Source organism: Oncorhynchus tshawytscha, linkage group LG26 (genome assembly GCF_018296145.1).
Source record: "Oncorhynchus tshawytscha isolate Ot180627B linkage group LG26, Otsh_v2.0, whole genome shotgun sequence".
NCBI classification, from domain to species: Eukaryota; Metazoa; Chordata; class Actinopteri; order Salmoniformes; family Salmonidae; genus Oncorhynchus; species Oncorhynchus tshawytscha.
In genome coordinates, this window is record NC_056454.1 from 23,119,937 (window position 1) to 23,146,458 (window position 26,522).

General features: G+C 41.4%; 1 protein-coding gene across 1 annotated transcript in view; it reads left to right on the forward strand.

The window, feature by feature from the left end:
* LOC121841031 (voltage-dependent L-type calcium channel subunit alpha-1F-like) overlaps nt 1-23,648 on the forward strand; it is a 107,769-nt gene extending 84,121 nt beyond the window's left edge. The window contains 8 exon segments of the mRNA XM_042306950.1: nt 622-679; nt 8,681-8,789; nt 10,463-10,592; nt 15,316-15,375; nt 18,399-18,505; nt 22,625-22,712; nt 22,795-22,902; nt 23,607-23,648. Of these exon segments, the coding sequence (XP_042162884.1) occupies nt 622-679; nt 8,681-8,789; nt 10,463-10,592; nt 15,316-15,375; nt 18,399-18,505; nt 22,625-22,712; nt 22,795-22,902; nt 23,607-23,648 (702 nt within the window).
* The last annotated feature ends 2,874 nt before the right edge of the window (nt 23,649-26,522 follow it).

A 26,522-nucleotide genomic window follows, 5' to 3' on the forward strand; every position in this document is an offset into this window, starting at 1 on the left:
GTTGGTGGTGTCGTTGATGATGGTGTTGGTGTAGTTGTTGGTGTAGTTGTTTGTGTTGTTGGTGGTGTTGTTGGTGGTGTAGTTGTTGTTGTAGTTGTTGGTGGTGTTGTTGATGGTGTTGATGTAGTTGTTGGTGGTGTTGTTGTTGTTGATGTAGTTGTTGGTGGTGTTGTTGTTGGTGGTGTTGTTGTTGGTGTAGTTGTTGGTGTTGTTGTTGATGGTGTTGATGTAGTTGTTGGTGGTGTTGTTGTTGTTGATGTAGTTGTTGGTGGTGTTGTTGTTGTTGATGTAGTTGTTGGTGGTGTTGTTGTTGTTGATGTAGTTGTTGGTGGTGTTGTTGGTGGTGTAGTTGTTGGTGGTGTTGTTGGTGGTGTAGTTGTTGTTGGTGTAGTTGTTGTTGTTGGTGTAGTTGTTGGTGGTGGTGTTGTTGGTGGTGGTGTTGTTGGTGGTGTTGTTGTTGTTGGTGTAGTTGTTGTTGGTGTAGTTGTTGTTGTTGGTGTAATTGTTGGTGGTGTTGTTGTGGTTGTTGGTGGTGTAGTTGTTGGTGGTGTTGATGGTAGTGGTGGTGGTGTTGGTGTAGTTGTTTCATACTGAATGTACTTGATCTACTCTTTTTCTCAGATTGACGTTGATGATGAGACTGAGTATGAGGAAGAGGAGGAGCCTGAACAGACAGAAGGTGAGGAGGAGCTTGCAATATTAGTACTATCATATATTATACTATAATATTCTTTTAAATATCTGACCACTTTGGTACTGTAGCTCTTTGGTATTTTATGATTTTATAAATGTTATGCAGTGTGTCCTGTGTCTTTGAAATAGCAGTTGTGTCTTTGAAATGTCTGTTGTGTGTCTTTGAAATGTCTGTTGTGTGTCTTTGAAATGTCTGTTGTGTGTCTTTGAAATGTCTGTTGTGTGTCTTTGAAATGTCTGTTGTGTGTCTTTGAAATGTCTGTTGTGTGCCTTTGAAATGTCTGTTGTGTGTCTTTGAAATGTCTGTTGTGTGTCTTTGAAATGTCTATAAGCTATGTTATTGTATTACTCACATGGCCAGGGACAGGAGATGTAAATGAGCTATTTGTCTTAATCTAGTGTAATGCATATATCTAGTACAGGGTTCCTGAAGAGCTACCCTCCTGGAGGTTTTCTCTCCAACCCCAGTTGTAACTAACCTGATTCAGCTTATCAACCACCTAATAATTGGAGTCAAGGTGTACTAGAATAGTGTTGGAATGAAAACCTAGAGGACAGTAGCTCTCCAGGAACAGGGTTGGAGATAAAACCTAGAAGACAGTAGCTCTCCAGGAACAGGGTTGGAGTTAAAACCTACAGGACAGTAGCTCTCCAGGAACAGGGTTGGAATGAAAACCTAGAGGACAGTAGCTCTCCAGGAACAGGGTTGGAGTTAAAACCTACAGGAAGGTAGCTCTCCAGGAACAGGGTTGGAGTTAAAACCTACAGGAAGGTAGCTCTAGGAACAGGGTTTGAGTTAAAACCTCCAGGAACAGGAAGGTAGCTCTAGGAACAGGGTTGGAGTTAAAACCTACAGGAAGGTAGCTCTCCAGGAACAGGGTTGGAATTAAAACCTACAGGAAGGTAGCTCTCCAGGAACAGGGTTGGAGTTAAAACCTACAGGAAGGTAGCTCTCCAGGAACAGGGTTGGAATTAAAACCTACAGGAAGGTAGCTCTCCAGGAACAGGGTTGGAATTAAAACCTACAGGAAGGTAGCTCTCCAGGAACAGGGTTGGAATTAAAACCTACAGGAAGGTAGCTCTCCAGGAACAGGGTTGGAGTTAAAACCTACAGGAAGGTAGCTCTCCAGGAACAGGGTTGGAGTTAAAACCTACAGGAAGGTAGCTCTAGGAACAGGGTTTGAGTTAAAACCTACAGGAAGGTAGCTCTAGGAACAGGGTTGGAGTTAAAACCTACAGGAAGGTAGCTCTCCAGGAACAGGGTTGGAATTAAAACCTACAGGAAGGTAGCTCTCCAGGAACAGGGTTGGAGTTAAAACCTACAGGAAGGTAGCTCTCCAGGAACAGGGTTGGAATTAAAACCTACAGGAAGGTAGCTCTCCAGGAACAGGGTTGGAATTAAAACCTACAGGAAGGTAGCTCTCCAGGAACAGGGTTGGAGTTAAAACCTACAGGAAGGTAGCTCTCCAGGAACAGGGTTGGAATTAAAACCTACAGGAAGGTAGCTCTCCAGGAACAGGGTTGGAATTAAAACCTACAGGAAGGTAGCTCTCCAGGAACAGGGTTGGAGTTAAAACCTACAGGAAGGTAGCTCTCCAGGAACAGGGTTGGAGAGCCCTGAAATAGTTAATCTAGTATAATGCATAAATCTAGTGCAATGCATCACATTTCTTGTGAGATTTTATGTTTTAATTGTACGTGATCCCTGTCAAAACAAAAGGTGAGGAGCATGCAACAGAAGGAGGTGAGGAGCATGCAGTAGTAGGTGAGGATAAGTCCTTCAGACCAGGGTCAAATGCATAGTTCAAATACTTTCGATATTTGTGTGCTTGGTTTATTTGTTCAGACAATATGGAACCAATGGTCCTAACAGTCTAAACTCGACAAGCTTAATCAAGCACACCTCATAAAATATGCATTTGATCCAAGTCTGTTCATCAATCCAACCACATAGGCGTTAGCCGATGTGAACTGACTAGCTAGTTAGCGGTGCGCGCTAGTGGCGTTCAGTCTGTGATGTTACCCACTACGAGACTTTGTAATAGTTGTTTCCATTGCTCTGTAAAGACTGTGATCTTTGTGAAGTGACAGTTAACGATGCTAGATGGTGGACAGTTGTTGATGTGTTCAGATGGTCCCTGGTTCAAGCCCGGGTTTGGGGGCAAGAAGCGGGACGGAAGTAATGCTGTTGACCCAAGTCTGTTTATCCATCCTAGCATATACTGTACACTTTCTGGGGGAAAAAAGAAACCCAAAATGGTTCTTTGGCTGTCCGTGTATGAGAACCATTTTGGGTTCCAGGGAGAACCCTCTGTGTAAAGGGTGCTACCTGGAACCCAAAAGGGTTCTACCTGGAACCCAAAAGGATTCTACCTGGAAACCAAAAGTGTTCTAACTGGAACTAAAAGGGTGCTACATGGAACCCAAAAGGGTGCTACATGAAACCCAAAAGGGTTCTACCTGGAACTAAAAGGGTGGTACATGGAACCCAAAAGGGTGCTACATTAAACCCAAAATGGGTTCTACCTGGAACCCAAAAGGGTTCTACATGGAACCCCAAAGGGTTCTACCTGGAACCCAAAAGGATCCTAATTGGAACTAAAACAGTTTTTTATAGGGACAGTCGAAGAACCCTTTTGAAACCCTTTTTCCTGAGAGTTTAAGGCTATTCCAGAATTCTCCTCTGTAACCCCGGGACTGCAGAAGGGCTTTGGTGTCACACAGCCCACTGAGCACACCACGTCGTTTCAACGTGGACATTGTGATGATATTTGGTAGAGACCTTGATCAATGACATTTCAACCTTTATTCACCCCACTCAAAAAGACAGTCAGAAGTTTTTTGAATTCCCAATGACAATTAAATCAAATTTTATTTGAAACATGTACTGAATACAACAGGTGAAATACCGTGAAATGCTTACTTACAAGCCCTTAACCAACAATGCAATTCAAGAAATAGACGTAAGAAAATATTTACTGAATAAACTGAAGTAAAAATGTAATAAAAAGATACACAATAAAATAACAATAATGAGGCTTTATACAGGGGGTGCCGATACCGAGTCAATATACCGGGGTACAGCTTAGTCCAGGTAACTGAGGTCATTTGTACATGTAGGTAGTGGTTAAGTGACTATGATAATAAACAGGTTAGTCGAGGTAATTGAGGTCATTTGTACATGTAGGTAGGGGTAAAGTGACTATGCATAGATAATAAACAGGTTAGTCGAGGTAATTGAGGTCATTTGTACATGTAGGTAGGGGTAAAGTGACTATGCATAGATAATAAACAGGTTAGTCGAGGTAATTGAGGTCATTTGTACATGTATGTAGGGGTAAAGTGACTATGCATAGATAATAAACAGGTTAGTCGAGGTAATTGAGGTCATTTGTACATGTAGGTAGGGGTTAAGTGACTATGCATAGATAATAAACAGGTTAGTCGAGGTAATTGAGGTCATTTGTACATGTAGGTAGGGGTAAAGTGACTATGATAATAAACAGCTTAGTCGAGGTAATTGAGGTCATTTGTACATGTAGGTAGGGGTAAAGTGACTATGCATAGATAATAAACAGGTTAGTCGAGGTAATTGAGGTCATTTGTACATGTAGGTAGGGGTAAAGTGACTATGCATAGATAATAAACAGGTTAGTCGAGGTAATTGAGGTCATTTGTACATGTAGGTAGGGGTTAAGTGACTATGCATAGATAATAAACAGGTTAGTCGAGGTAATTGAGGTCAAGTCACTGGTACTTCCTGCTTTAGCTTTTAATTGTAAACAGGAGGATAGAATTATGGTCAGAATTGCCAAATGGCGGGAGAGCTTTGTATGCGTTTGTGTGTGTGTAGTGAAGCTGGTCTAGAGTTTTTTTCCCTCTGGTTGCACATGTGACATGCTGTAGAAATTAACTACCAGACGTAGCTGCTCTGGCCTGCCGATGCACGGAAAACCCAGCCAGCTCTATATTATCCGTGTCGTCGTTCAGCCACGACTCGGTGAAACATAATATTGTATCGTTGGTAGGATAGCCTTGATCGTAGATCATCCAGTCTATTCTCCAGTGATTGCACATTGGCCAATAGGACACAGATAAAATATGGCAAACAATGCCATTCATTTTAATTAATAAGTGGCAGTTTCTTATATGTATTGTGACACTAGACACATTAGGGAAGCCATAGTAAAAGGAATCTGGTTGAGATCTCATTCACTGCTCAATAGGGACGCATAGGTAACGCAGAGCTTTCTAAATAAGAGTCACTTCCTGATTGGATTTTTCTCAGGCTTTCGCCTGCAATATCAGTTCTGTTATACTCACAGACAATATTTTTACAGTTTTGGAAACTTTAGAGTGTTTTCTATCCTAAGCTATCAATTATATGCATATTCTAGCATCTTGTCCTGACAAAATATCCCGTTTACTTTGGGAATGTTATTTTTCCAAAAATGAAAATAGTGCCCCCTAGTTTCAAGAGGTTAAGATTGTGACCAAGAAAATTCCAATGTGAACAGTTCCTACTTGGGTCAAGCAAAAAGGTTTTATATGTAGGTACCAGTATTTTGTCTCCCCCATAACCCAAGATAAGATAAATATACATTTTTTTGAGGAGTTTTGTTTACACACCTCCTTGACAGTGGTTTACCCACTAGCTGACGAATTCTCACAAGGCACCCCGACCTCTTCACACAAATGACGGGGATTTGGCCCTGTTGTCAGGGAAACAGTAAACACTACCATCCAGTTCAAGATAAGTCATCTTTGTTCTGATATCCAGAAGCTCTTTTTGGTCATAGGAGACGGTAGCAGCAACATTATGTACAAAAAAAAATACAACAAAAAAAATACAAAAAATAAATGAATAAATAGCAACAAAAAAAATTGTAGCGCGTAAAACGGCAGCCATTTTCCAGGTCTATCAATATGCTTTCAACTATCTAAAATCACAACAACATTCAAATGGGAATACAATGTCAGATATTTTGTATTTATACAACAACTCGATGTGTTATCATTGTGCTTCATCTAATAGCAAAACCAAATGACCTGGATTACAGATGATATTACATTAAAAGTACACGGTGCAAGTGATCAATGCTGTTGGTGATTCTTCAGATTGTTATAGTAATGCTGAAGATCTCCACAGACCTGTAACCTTTGCAAGCTATCTTGAACATGCACACTTTCTGTGATTACAGAAGACATTTATAGCTGCAGTAACATCAAAATGTGCCCCAAAAAATGTATTATTGATATTGTTGGATTCACGTCTTCATCTCAAACAAAAAGTGTAAAATGTGGTTAATTCACTTCTCAATCAAAAGTTAAATAATTAGGACCAAATCAAATTAAATCAGGCTTTAAATGCACTTTAAATATAGTTTGATTTGATTTAGTCCGATTCTTTAACTTTGATTGAGATGTGAATTAACCACATTTTACGTTGATACATTTTTGCAAATATAATGTATTTTCCAAGTAGATTCCATGTCACAATACATTGATAAATTACGTTGAATCAACCAGTTCATTGATTCAACGTAATCATTCGGGAAGGGCATCAGTATTTTTTAAGATGGATGGAAATAGAGTTAAATAGAGAGACACAGTGTGATTACGCCAGTCACACTCGTAACACCCCGACCCAGTGACTCAGATCAGTGTTTCCTCAAGCCTCTCCTCAGAACACCCAGCCAGTCCAACCTTCTCCTCAGAACCCCCAGCCAGTCCAACCTTCTCCTCAGAACCCCCAGCCAGTCCAACCTTCTCCTCAGAACCCCCAGAACCCCAGCCAGTCCAACCTTCTCCTCAGAACCCCAGCCAGTCCAACTTCTCCTCAGAACCCCCAGCCAGTCCAACCTTATCCTCAGAACCCCAGCCAGTCCAACCTTCTCCTCAGAACCCCAGCCAGTCCAACCTTCTCCTCAGAACCCCCAGCCAGTCCAACCTTCTCCTCAGAAACCCCAGCCAGTCCAACCTTCTCCTCAGAAACCCCAGCCAGTCCAACCTTCTCCTCAGAAACCCCAGCCAGTCCAACCTTCTCCTCAGAAACCCCAGCCAGTCCAACTTTCCCTCAGAACCCCCAGCCAGTCCAACCTTCTCCTCAGAACCCCCAGCCAGTCCAACCTTCTCCTCAGAACCCCAAGCCAGTCCAACCTTCTCCTCAGAACCCCCAGCCAGTCCAACCTTCTCCTCAGAACCCCCAGCCAGTCCAACCTTCTCCTCAGAACCCCCAGCCAGTCCAACCTTCTCCTCAGAACCCCCAGCCAGTCCAACCTTCTCCTCAGAACCCCCAGCCAGTCCAACCTTCTCCTCAGAACCCCAGCCAGTCCAACCTTCTCCTCAGAACCCCCAGCCAGTCCAACCTTCTCCTCAGAACCCCCAGCCAGTCCAACCTTCTCCTCAGAAACCCCAGCCAGTCCAACCTTCTCCTCAGAAACCCCAGCCAGTCCAACCTTCTCCTCAGAAACCCCAGCCAGTCCAACCTTCTCCTCAGAAACCCCAGCCAGTCCAACCTTCTCCTCAGAAACCCCAGCCAGTCCAACCTTCTCCTCAGAACCCCAGCCAGTCCAACCATCTCCTCAGAACCCCAGCCAGTCCAACCATCTCCTCAGAACCCCCAGCCAGTCCAACCTTCTCCTCAGAACCCCCAGCCAGTCCAACCTTCTCCTCAGAACCCCCAAGTCCAACCTTCTCCTCAGAACCCCCAGCCAGTCCAACCTTCTCCTCAGAACCCCAGCCAGTCCAACCTTCTCCTCAGAACCCCAGCCAGTCCAACCTTCTCCTCAGAAACCCCAGCCAGTCCAACCTTCTCCTCAGAACCCCCAGCCAGTCCAACCTTCTCCTCAGAACCCCCAGCTAGTCCAACCTTCTCCTCAGAACCCCAGCCAGTCCTACCTTCTCCTCAGAACCCCCAGCCAGTCCAACCTTCTCCTCAGAACCCACAGCCAGTCCAACCTTCTCCTCAGAAACCCCCAGAACCCCAAGCCAGTCCAACCTTCTCCTCAGAACCCCCAGCCAGTCCAACCTTCTCCTCAGAACCCCCAGCCAGTCCAACACTCTCCTCAGAACCCCCAGCCAGTCCAAACCTCTCCTCAGAATCCCAAGCCAGTCCAACCTTCTCCTCAGAACCCCCAGCCAGTCCAACCTTCTCTTCAGAACCCCAGCCAGTCCAACCTTCTCCTCAAAACCCCCAGCCAGTCCAACCTTCTCCTCAGAACCCCCAGACAGTCCAACCTTCTCCGCAGAACCCCAGCCAGTCCAACCTTCTCCTCAGAACCCCCAGAACCCCAAGCCAGTCCAACCTTCTCCTCAGAACCCCCAGCCAGTCCAACACTCTCCTCAGAACCCCCAGCCAGTCCAACCTTCTCCTCAGAACCCCCAGAACCCCAAGCCAGTCCAACCTTCTCCTCAGAACCCCCAGCCAGTCAAACCTTCTCCCCAGAAGCCCCAGCTTTTTAACTCTGCATTGTTGGGAAAGGGCTAGAAAGTAAGCATTTCATGGTAAAGTCTACACCTGTTATATTTGGCACGTTGAGTAAAGTAACAAATAGCAAGGGCTTAGTGATGAGTGATTAGTTGACCAGTTGACCAGTTGAATCAGGTGAATCAGTTGAATCAGATGATCATGTGAATCAGATGAATCAGTTGAATCAGGTGAATCAGGTGTCCAGGTGAATCAGTTGAATCAGGTGAATCAGGTGTCCAGGTGAATCAGTTGAATCAGGTGACCATGTGAATCAGGTGTCCAGTTGAATCAGGTGATCATGTGAATCAGTTGAATCAGGTGAATCAGGTGAATCAGTTGAATCAGGTGAATCAGGTGAATCAGTTGTATCAGATGAATCAGGTGAGCTTGGACTGGAAGTACTGTAACATGTAAAATATGTGGAACTGGCTGGAGGTTCTGGTGGAGAGGTTTAGGAAACACTGGATGATATCAGGTGGCTGTTTGTCAGACAGACTGTGTTTTTCTCTCTCTCAGAGGCGGCAGTAGGCATCCAGCTGAACGTAGCAGACATCCTCCCTCCCAAGGAGAAGGTTACACCAATCCCAGAGGGCAGCGCCTTCTTCTGTCTCAGCAAGACCAACCCGTGAGTCTCGTACAAACACTCTAAACTAATCGACTATTTATTGAGTTTATACTAGAGGACTACTATCATTATACTAGAGGACTACTACTATTATACTATAGTAATACTACTATTATACTAGAGGACTACTAATATTATACTAGAGGACTACTACTATTATACTACAGTAATACTACTATTATACTAGAAGACTACTACCATTGTACTATTGTAATACTACTATTATACTAGAGGACTACTAATATTATACTATAGTAATACTTTTATTATACAAGAGGACTACTACTATTATACTATAGTAATACTACTATTATACTAGAGGACTACTACTATTATACTAGAGGACTACTACTATTATACTATAGTAATACTACTATTATACTAGAGGACTACTACTATTACACTATAGTAATACTACTATTATACCAGTGGACTACTACTATTATACTATAGTAATACTACTATTATACTAGAGGACTACTACTATTACACTATAGTAATACTACTATTATACCAGTGGACTACTACTATTATACTATAGTAATACTACTATTATACTATAGTAATACTACTATTATACTATAGTAATACTACTATTATACTATAGTAATACTACTATTATACTATAGTCATACTAGTCATACTACTATTATACAAGGACATCAACCACCCGAGCCACTGCTTGTTCACCCCGCTATCATCCAGAAGGCGAGGTCAGTACAGGTGCATCAAAGCTGGGACCGAGAGACTGAAAAACAGCTTCTATCTCAAGGCCATCAGACTGTTAAACAGCCACCACTAACATTGAGTGGCTGCTGCCAACACACTGACACTGACACTGACTCAACTCCAGCCACTTTAATAATGGGAATTGATGGGAAATGATGTAAATATATCACTAGCCACTTTAAACAATGCTACCTTATATAATGTTACTTACCCTACATTATTCATCTCATATGCATACGTATATACTGTACTCTATATCATCGACTGCATCCTTATGTAATACATGTATCACTAGCCACTTTAACTATGCCACTTTGTTTACATACTCATCTCATATGTATATACTGTACTCGATACCATCTACTGTATCTTGCCTATGCTGCTCTGTACCATCACTCATTCATATATCCTTATGTACATATTCTTTATCCCCTTACACTGTGTATAAGACAGTAGTTTTGGAATTGTTAGTTAGATTACTTGTTGGTTATTACTGCATTGTCGGAACTAGAAGCACAAGCATTTCGCTACACTCGCATTAACATCTGCTAACCATGTGTATATGACAAATAAAATTGGATTTGATTTGATTTGATTTTTAATAATAATACTATTATACTATAGTAATACTACTATTATACTATAGTAATACTACTATTATACTATAGTAATACTACTATTATACTAGAGGACTACTAAAATAAATGTGCATCTGACGAATAGTGAGCAGGGACTTTTTTTTCCTTTTCTGAAGCTTATTTAAATATAAAAAAGTAATATTAGACAATTAGGTTTGATCCCAGCTCTTCTGTTTAAGTTGAGACTGTGCTAGCCCACTGAGCTAAAGCCTAGGCATTATCTTTGGGAGCTAACACACATCTTCAGGTCTTCGGTTTCTTATCAGGTCTTCAAATTATTATTATTGTTATTGTTTGTTTCTCCAGGATCCGTCGGGGTTGCCACTTCCTGATCCACCACCACATCTTCTGCAATCTCATCCTGGTCTTCATCATCCTCAGCAGCTGCTCTTTGGCCGCAGAGGATCCCATCAGAGCACACTCCTTTAGGAACAATGTAAGTTACACACTCCTTTAGGAACAATGTAAGTTACACACTCCTTTAGGAACAATGGAAGTTACACACTCCTTTAGGAACAATGGAAGTTACACACTCCTTTAGGAACAATAAGTTACACACTCCTTTAGGAACAATGTAAGTTACACACTCCTTTAGGAACAATAAGTTACACACTCCTTTAGGAACAATGTAAGTTACACACTCCTTTAGGAACAATGTAAGTTACACACTCCTTTAGGAACAATGGAAGTTACACACTCCTTTAGGAACAATGGAAGTTACACACTCCTTTAGGAACAATGGAAGTTACACACTCCTTTAGGAACAATAACCCTTTTTCTCCATAAATAATATGAATGTGCTTGAACTGATGTTCGTCAAGAAATAATGGTGGCAAACGCACTGGGTAAACCGTTTAAAGACTGCAAGCGCACTAGAGCGAATTATAATACGTTTTCTTGAAAAAAGTGCATTCTAACGTGGACTTTGTTTGTGGAAGCGTATCCGTCGAGTTGAAGGTTTTACGCGCGCTCAGTTGTTGTGTCTCGAAGCGCTGCGCGCGAGTAGAAATTTTAAATGGAAGTGATTGGAACTCCCCTTGGGTGCTTCTGTTATGGTGAAAAGTTCACAATGAAACTAACATTAAATGTGGAGAATGATGTATTTGCATGTGTTGGCCATCAAGCAACCTAATCATTTCTATGCCATTGCGGGCAACTGTAGGCTACCATTTGATACAATAAATATGCTGGAATGACTATCACTGGAGTGATTGCAAATCAATTTGTGCAAACGCATTTAATAAATAGCCCATAATTTCAGTGTATTGTTGTTGTAGCCTTGTGTTATTATGTAAATATTAATGGCTATGTTTAGTTAGTTGGATTGGTAGCAATTGTGGTCATGGTTACAGCTCTATCCAATTCCCAATCGGCTGTTGTTTGAATGCATTGGAGTGAAGGAAACAGTCAGTCAGATTAGGTTACAGGTGATCAGATGTTAGAATGCATTAGAGTGAAGGAAACAATCAGTCAGATTAGGTTACAGGTGATCAGATGTTAGAATGCATTAGAGTGAAGGACACAGTCAGTCAGATTAGGTTACAGGTGATCAGATGTTAGAATGCATTAGAGTGAAGGACACAGTCAGTCAGATTAGGTTACAGGTGATCAGATGTTGTTAGAATAAATTAGTCTGGCAATTTGAAGTAAACAGGCTGCTAAATGGTTCAGTTTACATCCATCCGACATCTTGTCTAGGCTACTGTAGGCTATCTGAAATTAGATATAGACCTATCAGAGGCCATAAACAACCTGCATCTAGCTAAGCAAACCATGGCAAAATTGAATTACAATCATCAACCCAGATTGTATTCAGAAGCCTAGGCCTATTGAAATGACAAGTCAATCACGCACAAAGGCCTTGCTATTTGCATGATCCATTTATAACGGGTTATAGTCCTAACTTCTGGCACAGAATAAGAAATCTCACCATTTCTTTGAAATTGGTCTGAGTGTTTCCTACGCAGAGATCTCATGATCCTCTGTTCAACTTTCATCACTCAAACTCTCGGATCTATCTATAGTTATGTACATGCCCCCCCAAAAAAGGGGGATTTATTTACAATCATAACAGTCAAGCGAGTTATATTCGACAATCATTGATGGAAAATGATCTGCTGAGTTTAATGAGGGCAAATTATATTTTATCTTGCGACATATTCAAATTCCTATATTACGTCAAGTTAGCTCGCAATAGTTATTATTTTAATGGAAAACAGAATTTTGTTTCTTACGTCGTTACAAGTTGTCAACATTTATATTTTTTAAACTTCCTTATAATGTTATACATGTATATATTTTTTTAGAACATAATTTCTGGGATGGTAAAATAATTTCAACTGAAACATCTAAACCAGATCTGAAGTAAACAAGACAATGGAGCTATATGTAAATATATAACTATATAAATATATACATATATAACTATATAAATATATACATATACAACTATATAAATATATACATATATAACTATATAAATATATACATATATAAATATATAACTATATACATATATAAATATATAACGATATAAATATATACATATATAACTATGTACACATATATAAATATATACACTTATAACTATTTAACTAAATAAATATATACATAAATAAATATATACATATATTACTATATAACTATATACATATATAAATATACACGCATATAAACATATGCATATAAATATATGCATATATAACTATGTACATATAAAATACATATATAAATATATACACTTATAACTATTTAACTATATAAATATATACATAAATAAATATATACATATATTACTATATAACTATATAAATATATACACGCATATAAATATATGCATATATAATATATACACATATATAAATATATATATAACTATTTAATATATAAATATATACATATATTACTATATATATATATATATAACACGCATATAAACATATATATATATATATATGCATATATATATGTACATATATACATATATAAATATATATATATACATATATAAATATATACACATATAAATATATACATATATAATATATATACACATATATACATATATAAATATATACACATATATATATACACATAAATATATAAATATATACACATATATACATATATAAATATATACACATATATACATATATAAATATATATATAAATATATACACATATATAAATATATACATATATATAAATATATACACATATATAAATATATACACATATAAATATATACACATATATAATATATACACATATAAATATATACACATATATAAATATATACACATATATAAATATATACATATATACATATATAAATATATACACATATATACATATATAAATATATACACATATATAATATATACACATATAATATATACACATATATAAAATATACATATATATAAATATATACATATATAAACATATATATAATATATATACATATATACATATATAAATATATACACATATATACATATATAAATATATACACATATAAATATATACATATATACCCATGTATACATATATACACATATATACATATATAAATATATACACATATATACATATATAAATATATACACATAAATATATACATATATACACATATATACATATATAAATATATACACATATAAATATATACATATATATAAATATATACATATATAAACATATACACATATATAATATATACATATATATACATATATATAAATATATACACATATAAATATATACATATATATAAATATATACATATATAAACATATACACATATAAATATATACACATATATACATATATAAATATATACACATATATACATATATAAATATATACACATATAAATATATACATATATACACATATACAAATATATACATATGTAAATATACACATATATAAACATATGCATATATACATATATCAATATATAAATATAATAACTTATTGAGAACAAACAACCAACAGAATAAAAACTAGAGTGTCAAGGAGAAGAGAAAAAATCCCAAAATGTCATGTCATGGGGCCCCCATTGATGTTGTTATAATATTGGAGTCACTCAGATAGCACAAGGCATAACTCAGGAATTGAGCTGTAAAACAGCTAAATGTTGTCTCTGGGTCCAGTCTTGTTCTGATCTACAGAAACACACAGCCCTGACTAAGAACAGAAACACTGGGTTCAGACCTGACCTCACACAACCAGTCACCAGGCTCCCCGAGCAACACACACACACACACACACACACACACACACACACACACACACACACACACACACACACACACACACACACACGAGAGAGAGAGAAGCAGCTGCCCTGATTGCACATTTGGTTCAGTCATCATGCTAGACGTGCCAATTACAGCCAGCTGAGGAAGGACCGTCTTGTAACGTACAATCAGAGAATCATTGGGCGCGTTCCAGACTGTCTTGTAACGTACAATCAGAGAATCAGTGGGCGCGTTCCAGACTGTCTTGTAATGTACAATCAGAGAATCAGTGGACGCGTTCCAGACTGTCTTGTAACGTACAATCAGAGAATCAGTGGGCGCGTTCCAGACTGTCTTGTAACATACAATCAGAGAATCAGTGGGCGCGTTCCAGACTGTCTTGTAATGTACAATCAGAGAATCAGTGGACGCGTTCCAGGCTGTCTTGTAACGTACAATCATAGAATCAGTGGGCTCGTTCCAGACTGTCTTGTAATGTACAATCAGAGAATCAGGGGGCGCGTTCCAGACTGTCTTGTAACGTACAATCAGAGAATCAGTGGGCGCGTTCCAGACTGTCTTGTAACGTACAATCAGAGAGCGCGTTCCAGACTGTCTTGTAACGTACAATCAGAGAATCATTGGGCGCGTTCCAGACTGTCTTGTAACGTACAATCAGAGAGTCAGTGGGTGCGTTCCAGACTGTCTTGTAAAGTACAATCAGCAGCCCCACAAGGATGCAGAGAAGGTAGTGGGGTGTTTTCAAGGGAGGAAGTGGGCACTTTTCCAGGATGCCTACAGTGTAGACTCTTTGCCCAAAGTAAATGATCAGATTGTTCAATCATATTAATTTGATTCCTGGAATTTCCAAAAATATATCTGATACCCTGTCTTTGTGTCCTCTCTACCCTACAGGTTCTGGGCTATGCAGACTATGCCTTCACCTCTATATTCACAGTGGAGATTATACTGAAGGTAATGCAACATTAAAGGGGACTGTTTGTCACTATGAAGTGTTATAGATTTGTTATGAAATATGAGGCTACATAGCGCGCAGTAAGAGCACTGTGAAACAGTGGCTGCCCATCCCAAATGGCACCCTATTCCTTCCATCGTGCACTTTATAGGGAATAGGGTGCTATAGGGCTCTGGTCTAAAGTAGTGCACTATATAGGGAATAGGGTGCCATAGGGCTCTGGTATAAAGTAGTGCACTATATAGGGAATAGGGTGCCATAGGGCTCTGGTCTAAAGTAGTGTACTTTATATAGGGAATAGGGTGCCATAGGGGTCTGGTCTAAAGTAGTGCACTATATAGGGAATAGGGTGCCATAGGGCTCTGGTCTAAAGTAGTGCACTATATAGGGAATAGGGTGTCATAGGGCTCTGGTCTAAAGTAGTGCACTATATAGGGAATAGGGTGCCATAAGACTCTGGTCTAAAGTAGTGCACTACATAGGGAATAGGGTGCCATAGGGTTCTGGTCTAAAGTAGTGCACAATATAGGGAATAGGGTGCCATAAGACTCTGGTCTAAAGTAGTGCACTATAATAGGGAATAGGGTGCCATAGGGCTCTGGTCTAAAGTAGTGCACTATAATAGGGAATAGGGTGCCATAGGGCTCTGGTCTAAAGTAGTGCACTATTAGAGAATAGGGTGCCATAGGGCTCTGGTCTAAAGTAGTGCACTATATAGGGAATAGGGTGCCATAGGGCTCTGGTCTAAAGTAGTGCACTATATAGGGAATAGGGTGCCATATAAAGGTGCCTATATAGGGGGGTGCCATAGGGGTCTGGTCTAAAGTAGTGCACTATATAGGAAATAGGGTGCCATAGGGCTCTGGTCTAAAGTAGTGCACTATAATAGGGAATAGGGTGCTATAGGGCTCTGGTCTAAAGTAGTGCACTATAATAGGGAATAGGGTGCCATAGGGGTCTGGTCTAAAGTAGTGAACTATTAGAGAATAGGGTGCCATAGGGCTCTGGTCTAAAGTAGTGCACTATATAGGGAATAGGGTGCCATAGGGTCTGGTCTAAAGTAGTGCACTATATAGGGAATAGGGTGCCATAGGGCTCTGGTCTAAAGTAGTGCACTATATAGGGAATAGGGTGCCATAGGGCTCTGGTCTAAAGTAGTGTACTTTATATAGGGAATAGGGTGCCATAGGGGTCTGGTCTAAAGTAGTGCACTATATAGGGAATAGGGTGCCATAGGGCTCTGGTCTAAAGTAGTGTACTTTATATAGGGAATAGGGTGCCATAGGGGTCTGGTCTAAAGTAGTGCACTATATAGGAAATAGGGTGCCATAGGGCTCTGGTCTAAAGTACTGCACTACCACATCACCACTAAGTTCTCATTTTATTATGTTCCCTGTCCTAACACTCCTGTTCTCTTTTTTCCTCCTCCACCACCCCATCTACCTCCTCCTCCTCCTCCTCCCCATCTACCTCCTCCTCCTCCACCTCCTCCTCCTCCCCCATCTACCTCCTCCTCCTCCACCTCCTCCTCCTCCCCATCTACCTCCTCCTCCTCCACCTCCTCCTCCTCCCCATCTACCTCCTCCTCCTCCTCCTCCACCTCCTCCTCCCCATCTACCTCCTCCTCCTCCACCTCCTCCTCCTCCCCATCTACCTCCTCCTCCTCCACCTCCTCCTCCTCCCCCACCTCCTCCTCCCCACCCACCTCCACCTCCTCTTTCCTCCTCCCCTTCCAAACCTCCTCCTCCTCCTCCTCCACCTCCTCCTCCCCATCATCTCCACCTCCTCTCCTCCACCCCATCTACCTCCTCCTCCTCCACCTCCTCCTCCTCCCCACCTACCTCCTCCTCCTCCTCCACCCACCTAATCTTTCTCCTCTTCCAAACCTCCTCCTCCTCCTCCTCCACCCACCTAATCCTCCCAAACCTCCTCCTCCTCCTCCTCCACCCACCTAATCTTTCTCCTCTTCCTCCTCCACCTCCCCATCTACCTCCTCCTCCTCATCACCTCCTCCTCCTCCACCCACCTCATCCTCCTCTTCCAAACCTCCTCCTCCTCCCCCATCTACCTCCTCCTCATCTATCCTCCTCCTCCCTTTCTCCTCTTCCAAACCTCCTCCTCCTCCCCATCTACCTCCTCCTCCTCATCCCTCCTCCTCCTCCTAATCTTTCTCCTCTTCCAAACCTCCTCCTCCTCCCCATCTACCTCCTCCTCCTCCCCCACCTCCTCCTCCCCATCTACCTCCTCCTCCTCATCTACCTCCTCCTCCTCATCTACCTCCTCCTCCTCCACCCACCCACCTAATCTTTCTCCTCTTCCAAACCTCCTCCTCCTCCCCATCTACCTCCTCCTCCTCCACCCACCCACCTAATCTTTCTCCTCTTCCAAACCTCCTCCTCCTCCTCATCTACCTCCTCCTCCTCATCTACCTCCTCCTCCAAACCTCCTCCTCCTCCTCATCTACCTCCTCCTTCCTCCTCATCTACCTCCTCCTCCTCCACCCACCCACTAATCTTTCTCCTCTTCCAAACCTCCTCCTCCTCCCCATCTACCTCCTCCTCCTCATCTACCTCCTCCTCCTCCACCCCCACCTAATCTTTCTCTCTTCCTCCTCCTCCTTAAATCTACCTCCTCCTCCTCATCCTACCCACCTAATCTTTCTCCTCTTCCTGCTCCTCCTCCTCCTCCCCACCTCCTGTTTATCTTCCTCCTCCCCTCCTCCTCTTCCCCCTCCACCTCCTCCTCCTCCTCATCCTCCTCCTGCTCCTCCTCCTCCTCCCCACCTCCTGTTTATCCTCCTCCTCCCCTCCTCATCCTCCTCTTCCTCCTCCCCCTCCTCCTCCTCCTACTCTTCCTCCTCCTCCTCCTCCCCCTCCACCTCCTCCTCATCATCTTCCTCCACCTCCTCCTCCCCCTCCACCTCCTCCTCGTCATCTTCCTCCTCCTCCTCCTCCTCCTCACCCTCCTCCTCTTCCTCCTCCTCCTCTCCCACCTCCTCTTCCTCCTCCTCCTCTTCCTCTAGATGACGGTTCATGGAGCATTCCTCCACCAAGGTTCATTCTGTAGGAACTGGTTCAATCTGTTGGATCTCCTGGTGGTCTCTGTGTCTCTGATCTCCTTCTTCCTACAGTGAGTCTCAATTAAACTTCTGTACAACGTTAGGCATCATAGCCTTAGCCTAGCATGTCCACTGTATACAATGTTAGGCATCATAGCCTTAGCCTAGCATGTCCACTGTATACAATGTTAGGCATCATAGCCTTAGCCTAGCATGTCCACTGTATAAGCACTGAGCACCATTACCACGCCTGTATGTTCTGGTCATACATACAGTGCATTCAGAAAGTAGTCAGCCCCCTTCACCTTTTCCACATTTTGTTACTTTACAGCCTTATTCTAAAATGAATATATATTTTTTAAGCAAATGTATTCAAATAAAAAAAACTGAAATATTACATTTACATAAGTATTCAGACCCTTTACTCAGTACTTTGTTGAAGCACCTTTGTCAGCGAGTACAGCTTTGAGTCTTCTTGGGTATGACGCTACAAGCTTGGCACACCTGTATTTGGGGAGTTTCTCCCATTCTTCTCTGCAGATGTTTCTTCACTTCAGGTGTTTCTACAACTTGATTGGAGTCCACCTGTGGTCAATTCAAATAATTGGACATGATTTGGAAAGGCTCACACCTGTCAATATAAGGTCCCACAGTTGACAGTGCATTTCAGAACAAAAACCAAGCCATGAGGTCAAAGGAATTGTCAGTAGAGCTCCGGGACAGGATTGTGTCGAGGTACAGATCTGGGGACGGGTAGCAAAACATTTCTGCAGCATTGAAGGTCCGCAAGAACACAGTGGCCTCCACCATTCTTAAATGGAAGAAGTTTGGAAACACAAAGATTCTTCCTAGAGCTGGCCGCCCAGCCAAACTGAGCAATCGGGGGAGAAGGGCCTTGGTCAGGGAGGTGACCAAGAACCCAATAGTCACTCTGACAGAGCTCCAGAGTTCCTCTGTGGAGATGGGGGAACCTTCCAGAAGGACAACCATCTCTGCAGCACTCCACCAATCAGGCCTTTATGGTAGAGTGGCCAGGCGGTAGCCACTCCTCAGTAAAAGGCAGATGACAGCCCACTTGGAGTTTGCCAAAAGGCTCCTAAAGGACTCTCAGACCATGAGAAACAAGTTTCTCTGGTCTGATGAAACCAACCAAGCGGCACATCCGGAGGAAACCTGACACCATCCCTACGGTGAAGCATGGTGGTGGCCCGCATCATGCTGTGGGGATGTTTTTCAGCGGCAGGGACTAGGAGACTCGTCAGGATTGAAGGAAATGGGAAAGAAGCAAAGTACAGAGAGATCCTTGATGAAAATGTTCTCCAGAGCGCTCAGGACCTCAGGTTCATCTTCCAACAGGACAACGATGTCATACTTCTTTTAATGGAAGAACGAAACACTGAACAAAACTAATATAAAACTACAAAACGAACCGTGAAGCTAAAATGGCTAGTGCAGACAGGCAACTAAACATAGACTAAGAACCCACAAACTACCCAAGGAATATGGCTACCTAAATATGGTTCCCAATCAGAGACAACGATAAACAGCTGCCTCTGATTGAGAACCAATCCAGGCAACCATAGACATACAAACACCTAGACTTACAAAAACCCCTAGACATACAAAAACCCCTAGACAATTCAAAAACTAAACAAACCAGCCTTGTCACACCCTGACCTAACCAAAGATAACTAAGGTCAGGGCGTGACAAACGACTTTAAGCACAAAGCCCAGACAATGCAGCAAAGCAGCAACGATCCACATCCAACCTGACAGAGCTTGAGACGATCTGCAGAGAAGAATGTACAGGTACAGTGCCTTGCGAAAGTATTCGGCCCCCTTGAACTTTGCGACCTTTTGCCACATTTCAGGCTTCAAACATAAAGATATAAAACTGTATTTTTTTGTGAAGAATCAACAACAAGTGGGACACAATCATGAAGTGGAATGACATTTATTGGATATTTCAAACTTTTTTAACAAATCAAAAACTGAAAAATTGGGCGTGCAAAATTATTCAGCCCCCTTAAGTTAATACTTTGTAGCGCCACCTTTTGCTGCGATTACAGCTGTAAGTCTCTTGGGGTATGTCTCTATCAGTTTTGCACATCGAGAGACTGAAATTTTTTCCCATTCCTCCTTGCAAAACAGCTCGAGCTCAGTGAGGTTGGATGGAGAGCATTTGTGAACAGCAGTTTTCAGTTCTTTCCACAGATTCTCGATTGGATTCAGGTCTGGACTTTGACTTGGCCATTCTAACACCTGGATATGTTTATTTTTTAACCATTCCATTGTAGATTTTGCTTTATGTTTTGGATCATTGTCTTGTTGGAAGACAAATCTCCGTCCCAGTCTCAGGTCTTTTGCAGACTCCATCAGGTTTTCTTCCAGAATGGTCCTGTATTTGTCTCCATCCATCTTCCCATCAATTTTAACCATCTTCCCTGTCCCTGCTGAAGAAAAGCAGGCCCAAACCATGATGATGCCACCACCATGTTCGACAGTGGGGATGGTGTGTTCAGGGTGATGAGCTGTGTTGCTTTTACACCAAACATAACGTTTTGCATTGTTGCCAAAAAGTTCCATTTTGGTTTCATCTGACCAGAGCACCTTCTTCCACATGTTTGGTGTGTCTCCCAGGTGGCTTGTGGCAAACTTTAAACGACACTTTTTATGGATATCTTTAAGAAATGGCTTTCTTCTTGCCACTCTTCCATAAAGGCCAGATTTGTGCAATATACGACTGATTGTTGTCCTATGGACAGAGTCTCCCACCTCAGCTGTAGATCTCTGCAGTTCATCCAGAGTGATCATGGGCCTCTTGGCTGCATCTCTGATCAGTCTTCTCCTTGTATGAGCTGAAAGTTTAGAGGGACGGCCAGGTCTTGGTAGATTTGCAGTGGTCTGATACTCCTTCCATTTCAATATTATCGCTTGCACAGTGCTCCTTGGGATGTTTAAAGCTTGGGAAATCTTTTTGTATCCAAATCCGGCTTTAAACTTCTTCACAACAGTATCTTGGACCTGCCTGGTGTGTTCCTTGTTCTTCATGATGCTCTCTGCGCTTTTAACGGACCTCTGAGACTATCACAGTGCAGGTGCATTTATACGGAGACTTGATTACACACAGATGGATTGTATTTATCATCATTAGTCATTTAGGTCAACATTGGATCATTCAAAGATCCTCACTGAACTTCTAGAGAGAGTTTGCTGCACTGAAAGTAAAGGGGCTGAATAATTTTGCACGCCCAATTTTTCATTTTTTGATTTGTTAAAATAGTTTGAAATATCCAATAAATGTCGTTCCACTTCATGATTGTGTCCCACTTGTTGTTGATTCTTCACAAAAAAATACAGTTTTATATCTTTATGTTTGAAGCCTGAAATGTGGCAAAAGGTCGCAAAGTTCAAGGGGGCCGAATACTTTCGCAAGGCACTGTATACCAAGCTGGTAGCGTCAAACCCAAGACGACTCAAGGCTGTAATCGCTACCAAAGGTGATTCAACAAAGTACTGAGTGAAGGGTCTAAATACTTATGTACATGTGATATTTCCGCGGGGGGGGGGGTAAATATAAGAGAGTTTTTATAATCTCTCCAGCCTCATCCCTCAGCTTTTTACTGAAACCGGAGAAAGGTTTGTTATTGTTTCAACTGCTGATAAAGGCTGTAGAACACACCAGCTATCTGAGTGAAGAACCACATCAATTCTCCTACCTGTTCTGAACTCAGTACTCCTACCTGTTCTGAAATCAGTACTCCTACCTGTTCTGAAATCAGTACTCCTACCTGTTCTGAAATCAGTACTCCTACCTGTTCTGAAATCAGTACTCCTACCTGTTCTGAAGGAGGATAACCTTATGTGACTCTCTCGCTCTCTCTCCCTGTTCTCTCAATTCAATTCAATTCAATTCAATTCAATTCAATTTAAGGGCTTTATTGGCATGGGAAACGTGTTAACATTGCCAAAGCAAGTGAGGTAGATAATATATAAAGTGAATATATAAAGTGAAATAAACAATAAAAATTAACAGTAAACATTACACATACAGAAGTGTCAAAACAATAAAGACATTACAAATGTCATATTATATATATATATACAGTGTTTTAACAATGTACTCTCTCTCCCTGTTCTCTCTCTCTCTCTCTCCCTGTTCTCTCTCTCTCTCTCTCTTTCTCTCCCAGTTCGAGTGCCATCTCTGTGGTCAAGATTCTCAGGGTACTTAGAGTACTCAGGCCTCTACGAGCCATCAACAGAGCCAAAGGACTGAAGGTAAGGGTGGTTGCGTGTGTGTGTGTGTGGTTGTGTACTTGTTTGTTGACCTGCCTAACAACTGTGTGTTCTGTCCATTCAGCATGTGGTCCAGTGTGTGTTTGTAGCGATCAAGACCATCGGTAACATCATGATCGTCACTACTCTACTACAGTTCATGTTCGCCTGCATCGGAGTCCAGCTCTTCAAGGTAATGTGTACTGTACTGTACTGAGAGTCTAACTCTTCAAGGTAATATGTACTGTACTGATAGTCCATCTCTCCAAGGTAATATGTACTGTACTGATAGTCCATCTCTTCAAGGTAATATGTACTGTACTGATAGTCCATCTCTCCAATGTAATATGTTCTGTACTGATAGTCCATCTCTCCAAGGTAATATGTACTGTACTGATAGTCCATCTCTCCAAGGTAATATGTACTGTACTGAGAGTCTAACTCTCCAAGGTAATATGTACTGTACTGATAGTCCATCTCTCCAATCCATTTAGTTTCCCAATGATTGCATGTTGGCCAATAGAACGTATGGCAGTGGGGGTTTACTCGTTCGCCTACTAATTCTCAGAAGGCAGTCTGACCTCCGCCCCCTTTTTCTCAGTCTTTTCTTTACGCAAATGACAGGGATTTGTGCCTTTTCCCTAGTAAGCAGTACATCCATTGCGTCGGACTCGTTAAAGGAAAAAATATTTGTCCAGTTCGAGGTGAGTAATCACTGTTCTCATGTCCAGAAGTTATTTTCTGTCATAAGAGACGGTAGCAGCAACATTATGTACAAAAGAAGTTACAAAAGAAGTTACAAACAACATGAAAAAAAAAGCAGTTGGTTAGGAGCACGTAAAACGGCCCCTCCTGCGCCATTATATTATATTCTCTGTTTTCTGTGTGGTATCCCAGCAGAGCACCCACAGGTCAACAGGACTTAGACTGAAACATTGAACTCCGGATCAACCGGGGTTAGCTGCGTATGTCGTTACCAGTGAGACGGAAAGCTAGGGGTGTTAGAGACCATCACCCATTTCCTGTGAAGGGAGGGAGTAGAGGGGAAAGGGTGAGAGTGAGAGGAGGGTAAGTAGCTCAAAGCTAGGGTGTCAGAAGATGAGCAAGAGAAGGGAGCTCTATCCATACCTCCATCTTTCTCTTTTCTTTCTCTCACTCTATTATGGCAGTGCATGAATGATGAAGAGCAGCCTGACTATTTCATATTTGCACATTGGTTTTACCTTGGACATAATCTCATGTTAGCCTTGAACCTAAGCTACAGTACAGTGCAATTCTGCATTCTACTACACAGCTACTAAACAACACTACAGAGGTACACTACAGAGGTACTACACAGGTCGTACCCAGTAGTCCTAGAAGCCTGCTAGTGCTGCATCACGTACCCAGCTGCAGAGATGAATTCCAACAGCAGGAATTGCAGTAGCAAAACAGCTCGACAAAATTAAACAGGCTTATTCAAGAGACAAAAAGGACAAGTAAATCAAACTAATATTACGCACAATGAACAAGCTCTTCACACACTCTTCACTCACTCCAATTCAGATCTTGGGGAAAGTAAATCGAAAATTAAAATAGGTCTAGAGTTTTGGGCTAATACTGTAAATAGTATTTGGATGACAGTTTCAGTTCCTTTGCACTCCAGTGAGACTGTAAATTACTGTTGCTGTGGATTGGCTTCATGTACATTCAATCTCTTGTCGTGTCTTTGGCTATGCCAGGTTAAGTGATATGACATGCTATTCTATAAAATAATTTCTCCATAATTAATATTACCTGATTGAGCTAATCATGTAAATGTAATTAACTAGAGAGTCGGGGCACCACGAAATAATATTTATAGAGCTGTTATCTTCCGAATAAACTCTTAAAGACCTAGTAATATTTTACATCAATAGCAGTCAATATTAATCCTCACCTTAATTCAGTCTCATCTGAAAGTTGTAAATTCTTGGTTATCTGCACGAACCCTGGCTAACAAGTTGAATGAGCAATACAAAATTGGGTTTAATTATTTATTTGCTAAATACCTAACTAATCACACAGAATTACACATACACACAATTAATCATAACTTGATTACAAATTACGTCATAAAGGAAAACATCCCTAGCGGGCAGAACAGATATGTCAGCTGGTTACACAAAAGAAAAGGGGCTGGGTTTGAGTGAAAGAGCGAGAAGACTGAGGGACACAGGGAGAAGCTGTGCAATCATAAATACAGTATCTTATGCATTCTATATTACCGCTCATTTGGAAAAGGAAAATGCAATAAATATTTACTCTGAGCTGCACTTCGGTAGGTTGGTGGTAGATGGAAGGCTGTGTTTGCCAAACCGAGTCCTTTGTCCTTTGTTCTTTGAAGAATGTCTCTGGTGGTCAATTGGATATGTTGTAGTAACGTTGTTGTGTGGTAGACGGTATACTCTGTCTGTTCCTTCCTAACCTGCGTTTGCAGCTGCTGTTGCTAACTCAACGGCTAGGAGGTATCACTTCTGTAGTGAATAAGATTTCAAAGTTCATACAGTGCCTTGCGAAAGTATTCGGCCCCCTTGAACTTTGCGACCTTTTGCCACATTTCAGGCTTCAAACATAAAGATATAAAACTGTATTTTTTTGTGAAGAATCAACAACAAGTGGGACACAATCATGAAGTGGAACGACATTTATTGGATATTTCAAACTTTTTTAACAAATCAAAAACTGAAAAATTGGGCGTGCAAAATTATTCAGCCCCCTTAAGTTAATAATTTGTAGCGCCACCTTTTGCTGCGATTACAGCTGTAAGTCGCTTGGGCTATGTCTCTATCCGTTTTGCACATCGAGAGACTGAAATTTTTTCCCATTCCTCCTTGCAAAACAGCTCGAGCTCAGTGAGGTTGGATGGAGAGCATTTGTGAACAGCAGTTTTCAGTTCTTTCCACAGATTCTCGATTGGATTCAGGTCTGGACTTTGACTTGGCCATTCTAACACCTGGATATGTTTATTTTTGAACCATTCCATTGTAGATTTTGCTTTATGTTTTGGATCATTGTCTTGTTGGAAGACAAATCTCCGTCCCAGTCTCAGGTCTTTTGCAGACTCCATCAGGTTTTCTTCCAGAATGGTCCTGTATTTGGCTCCATCCATCTTCCCATCAATTTTAACCATCTTCCCTGTCCCTGCTGAAGAAAAGCAGGCCCAAACCATGATGCTGCCACCACCATGTTTGACAGTGGGGATGGTGAGGTCAGGGTGATGAGCTGTGTTGCTTTTACGCCAAACATAACGTTTTGCATTGTTGCCAAAAAAGTTCCATTTTGGTTTCATCTGACCAGAGCACCTTCTTCCACATGTTTGGTGTGTCTCCCAGGTGGCTTGTGGCAAACTTTAAATGACACTTTTTATGGATATCTTTAAGAAATGGCTTTCTTCTTGCCACTCTTCCATAAAGGCCAAATTTGTGCAATATACAACTGATTGTTGTCCTATGGACAGAGTCTCCCACCTCAGCTGTAGATCTCTGCAGTTCATCCAGAGTGATCATGGGCCTCTTGGCTGCATCTCTGATCAGTCTTCTCCTTGTATGAGCTGAAAGTTTAGAGGGACGGCCAGGTCTTGGTAGATTTGCAGTGGTCTGATACTCCTTCCATTTCAATATTATCGCTTGCACAGTGCTCCTTGGGATGTTTAAAGCTTGGGAAATCTTTTTGTATCCAAATCCGGCTTTAAACTTCTTCACAACTGTATCTCGGACCTGCCTGGTGTGTTCCTTGTTCTTCATGATGCTCTCTGCACTTTTAACGGACCTCTGAGACTATCACAGTGCAGGT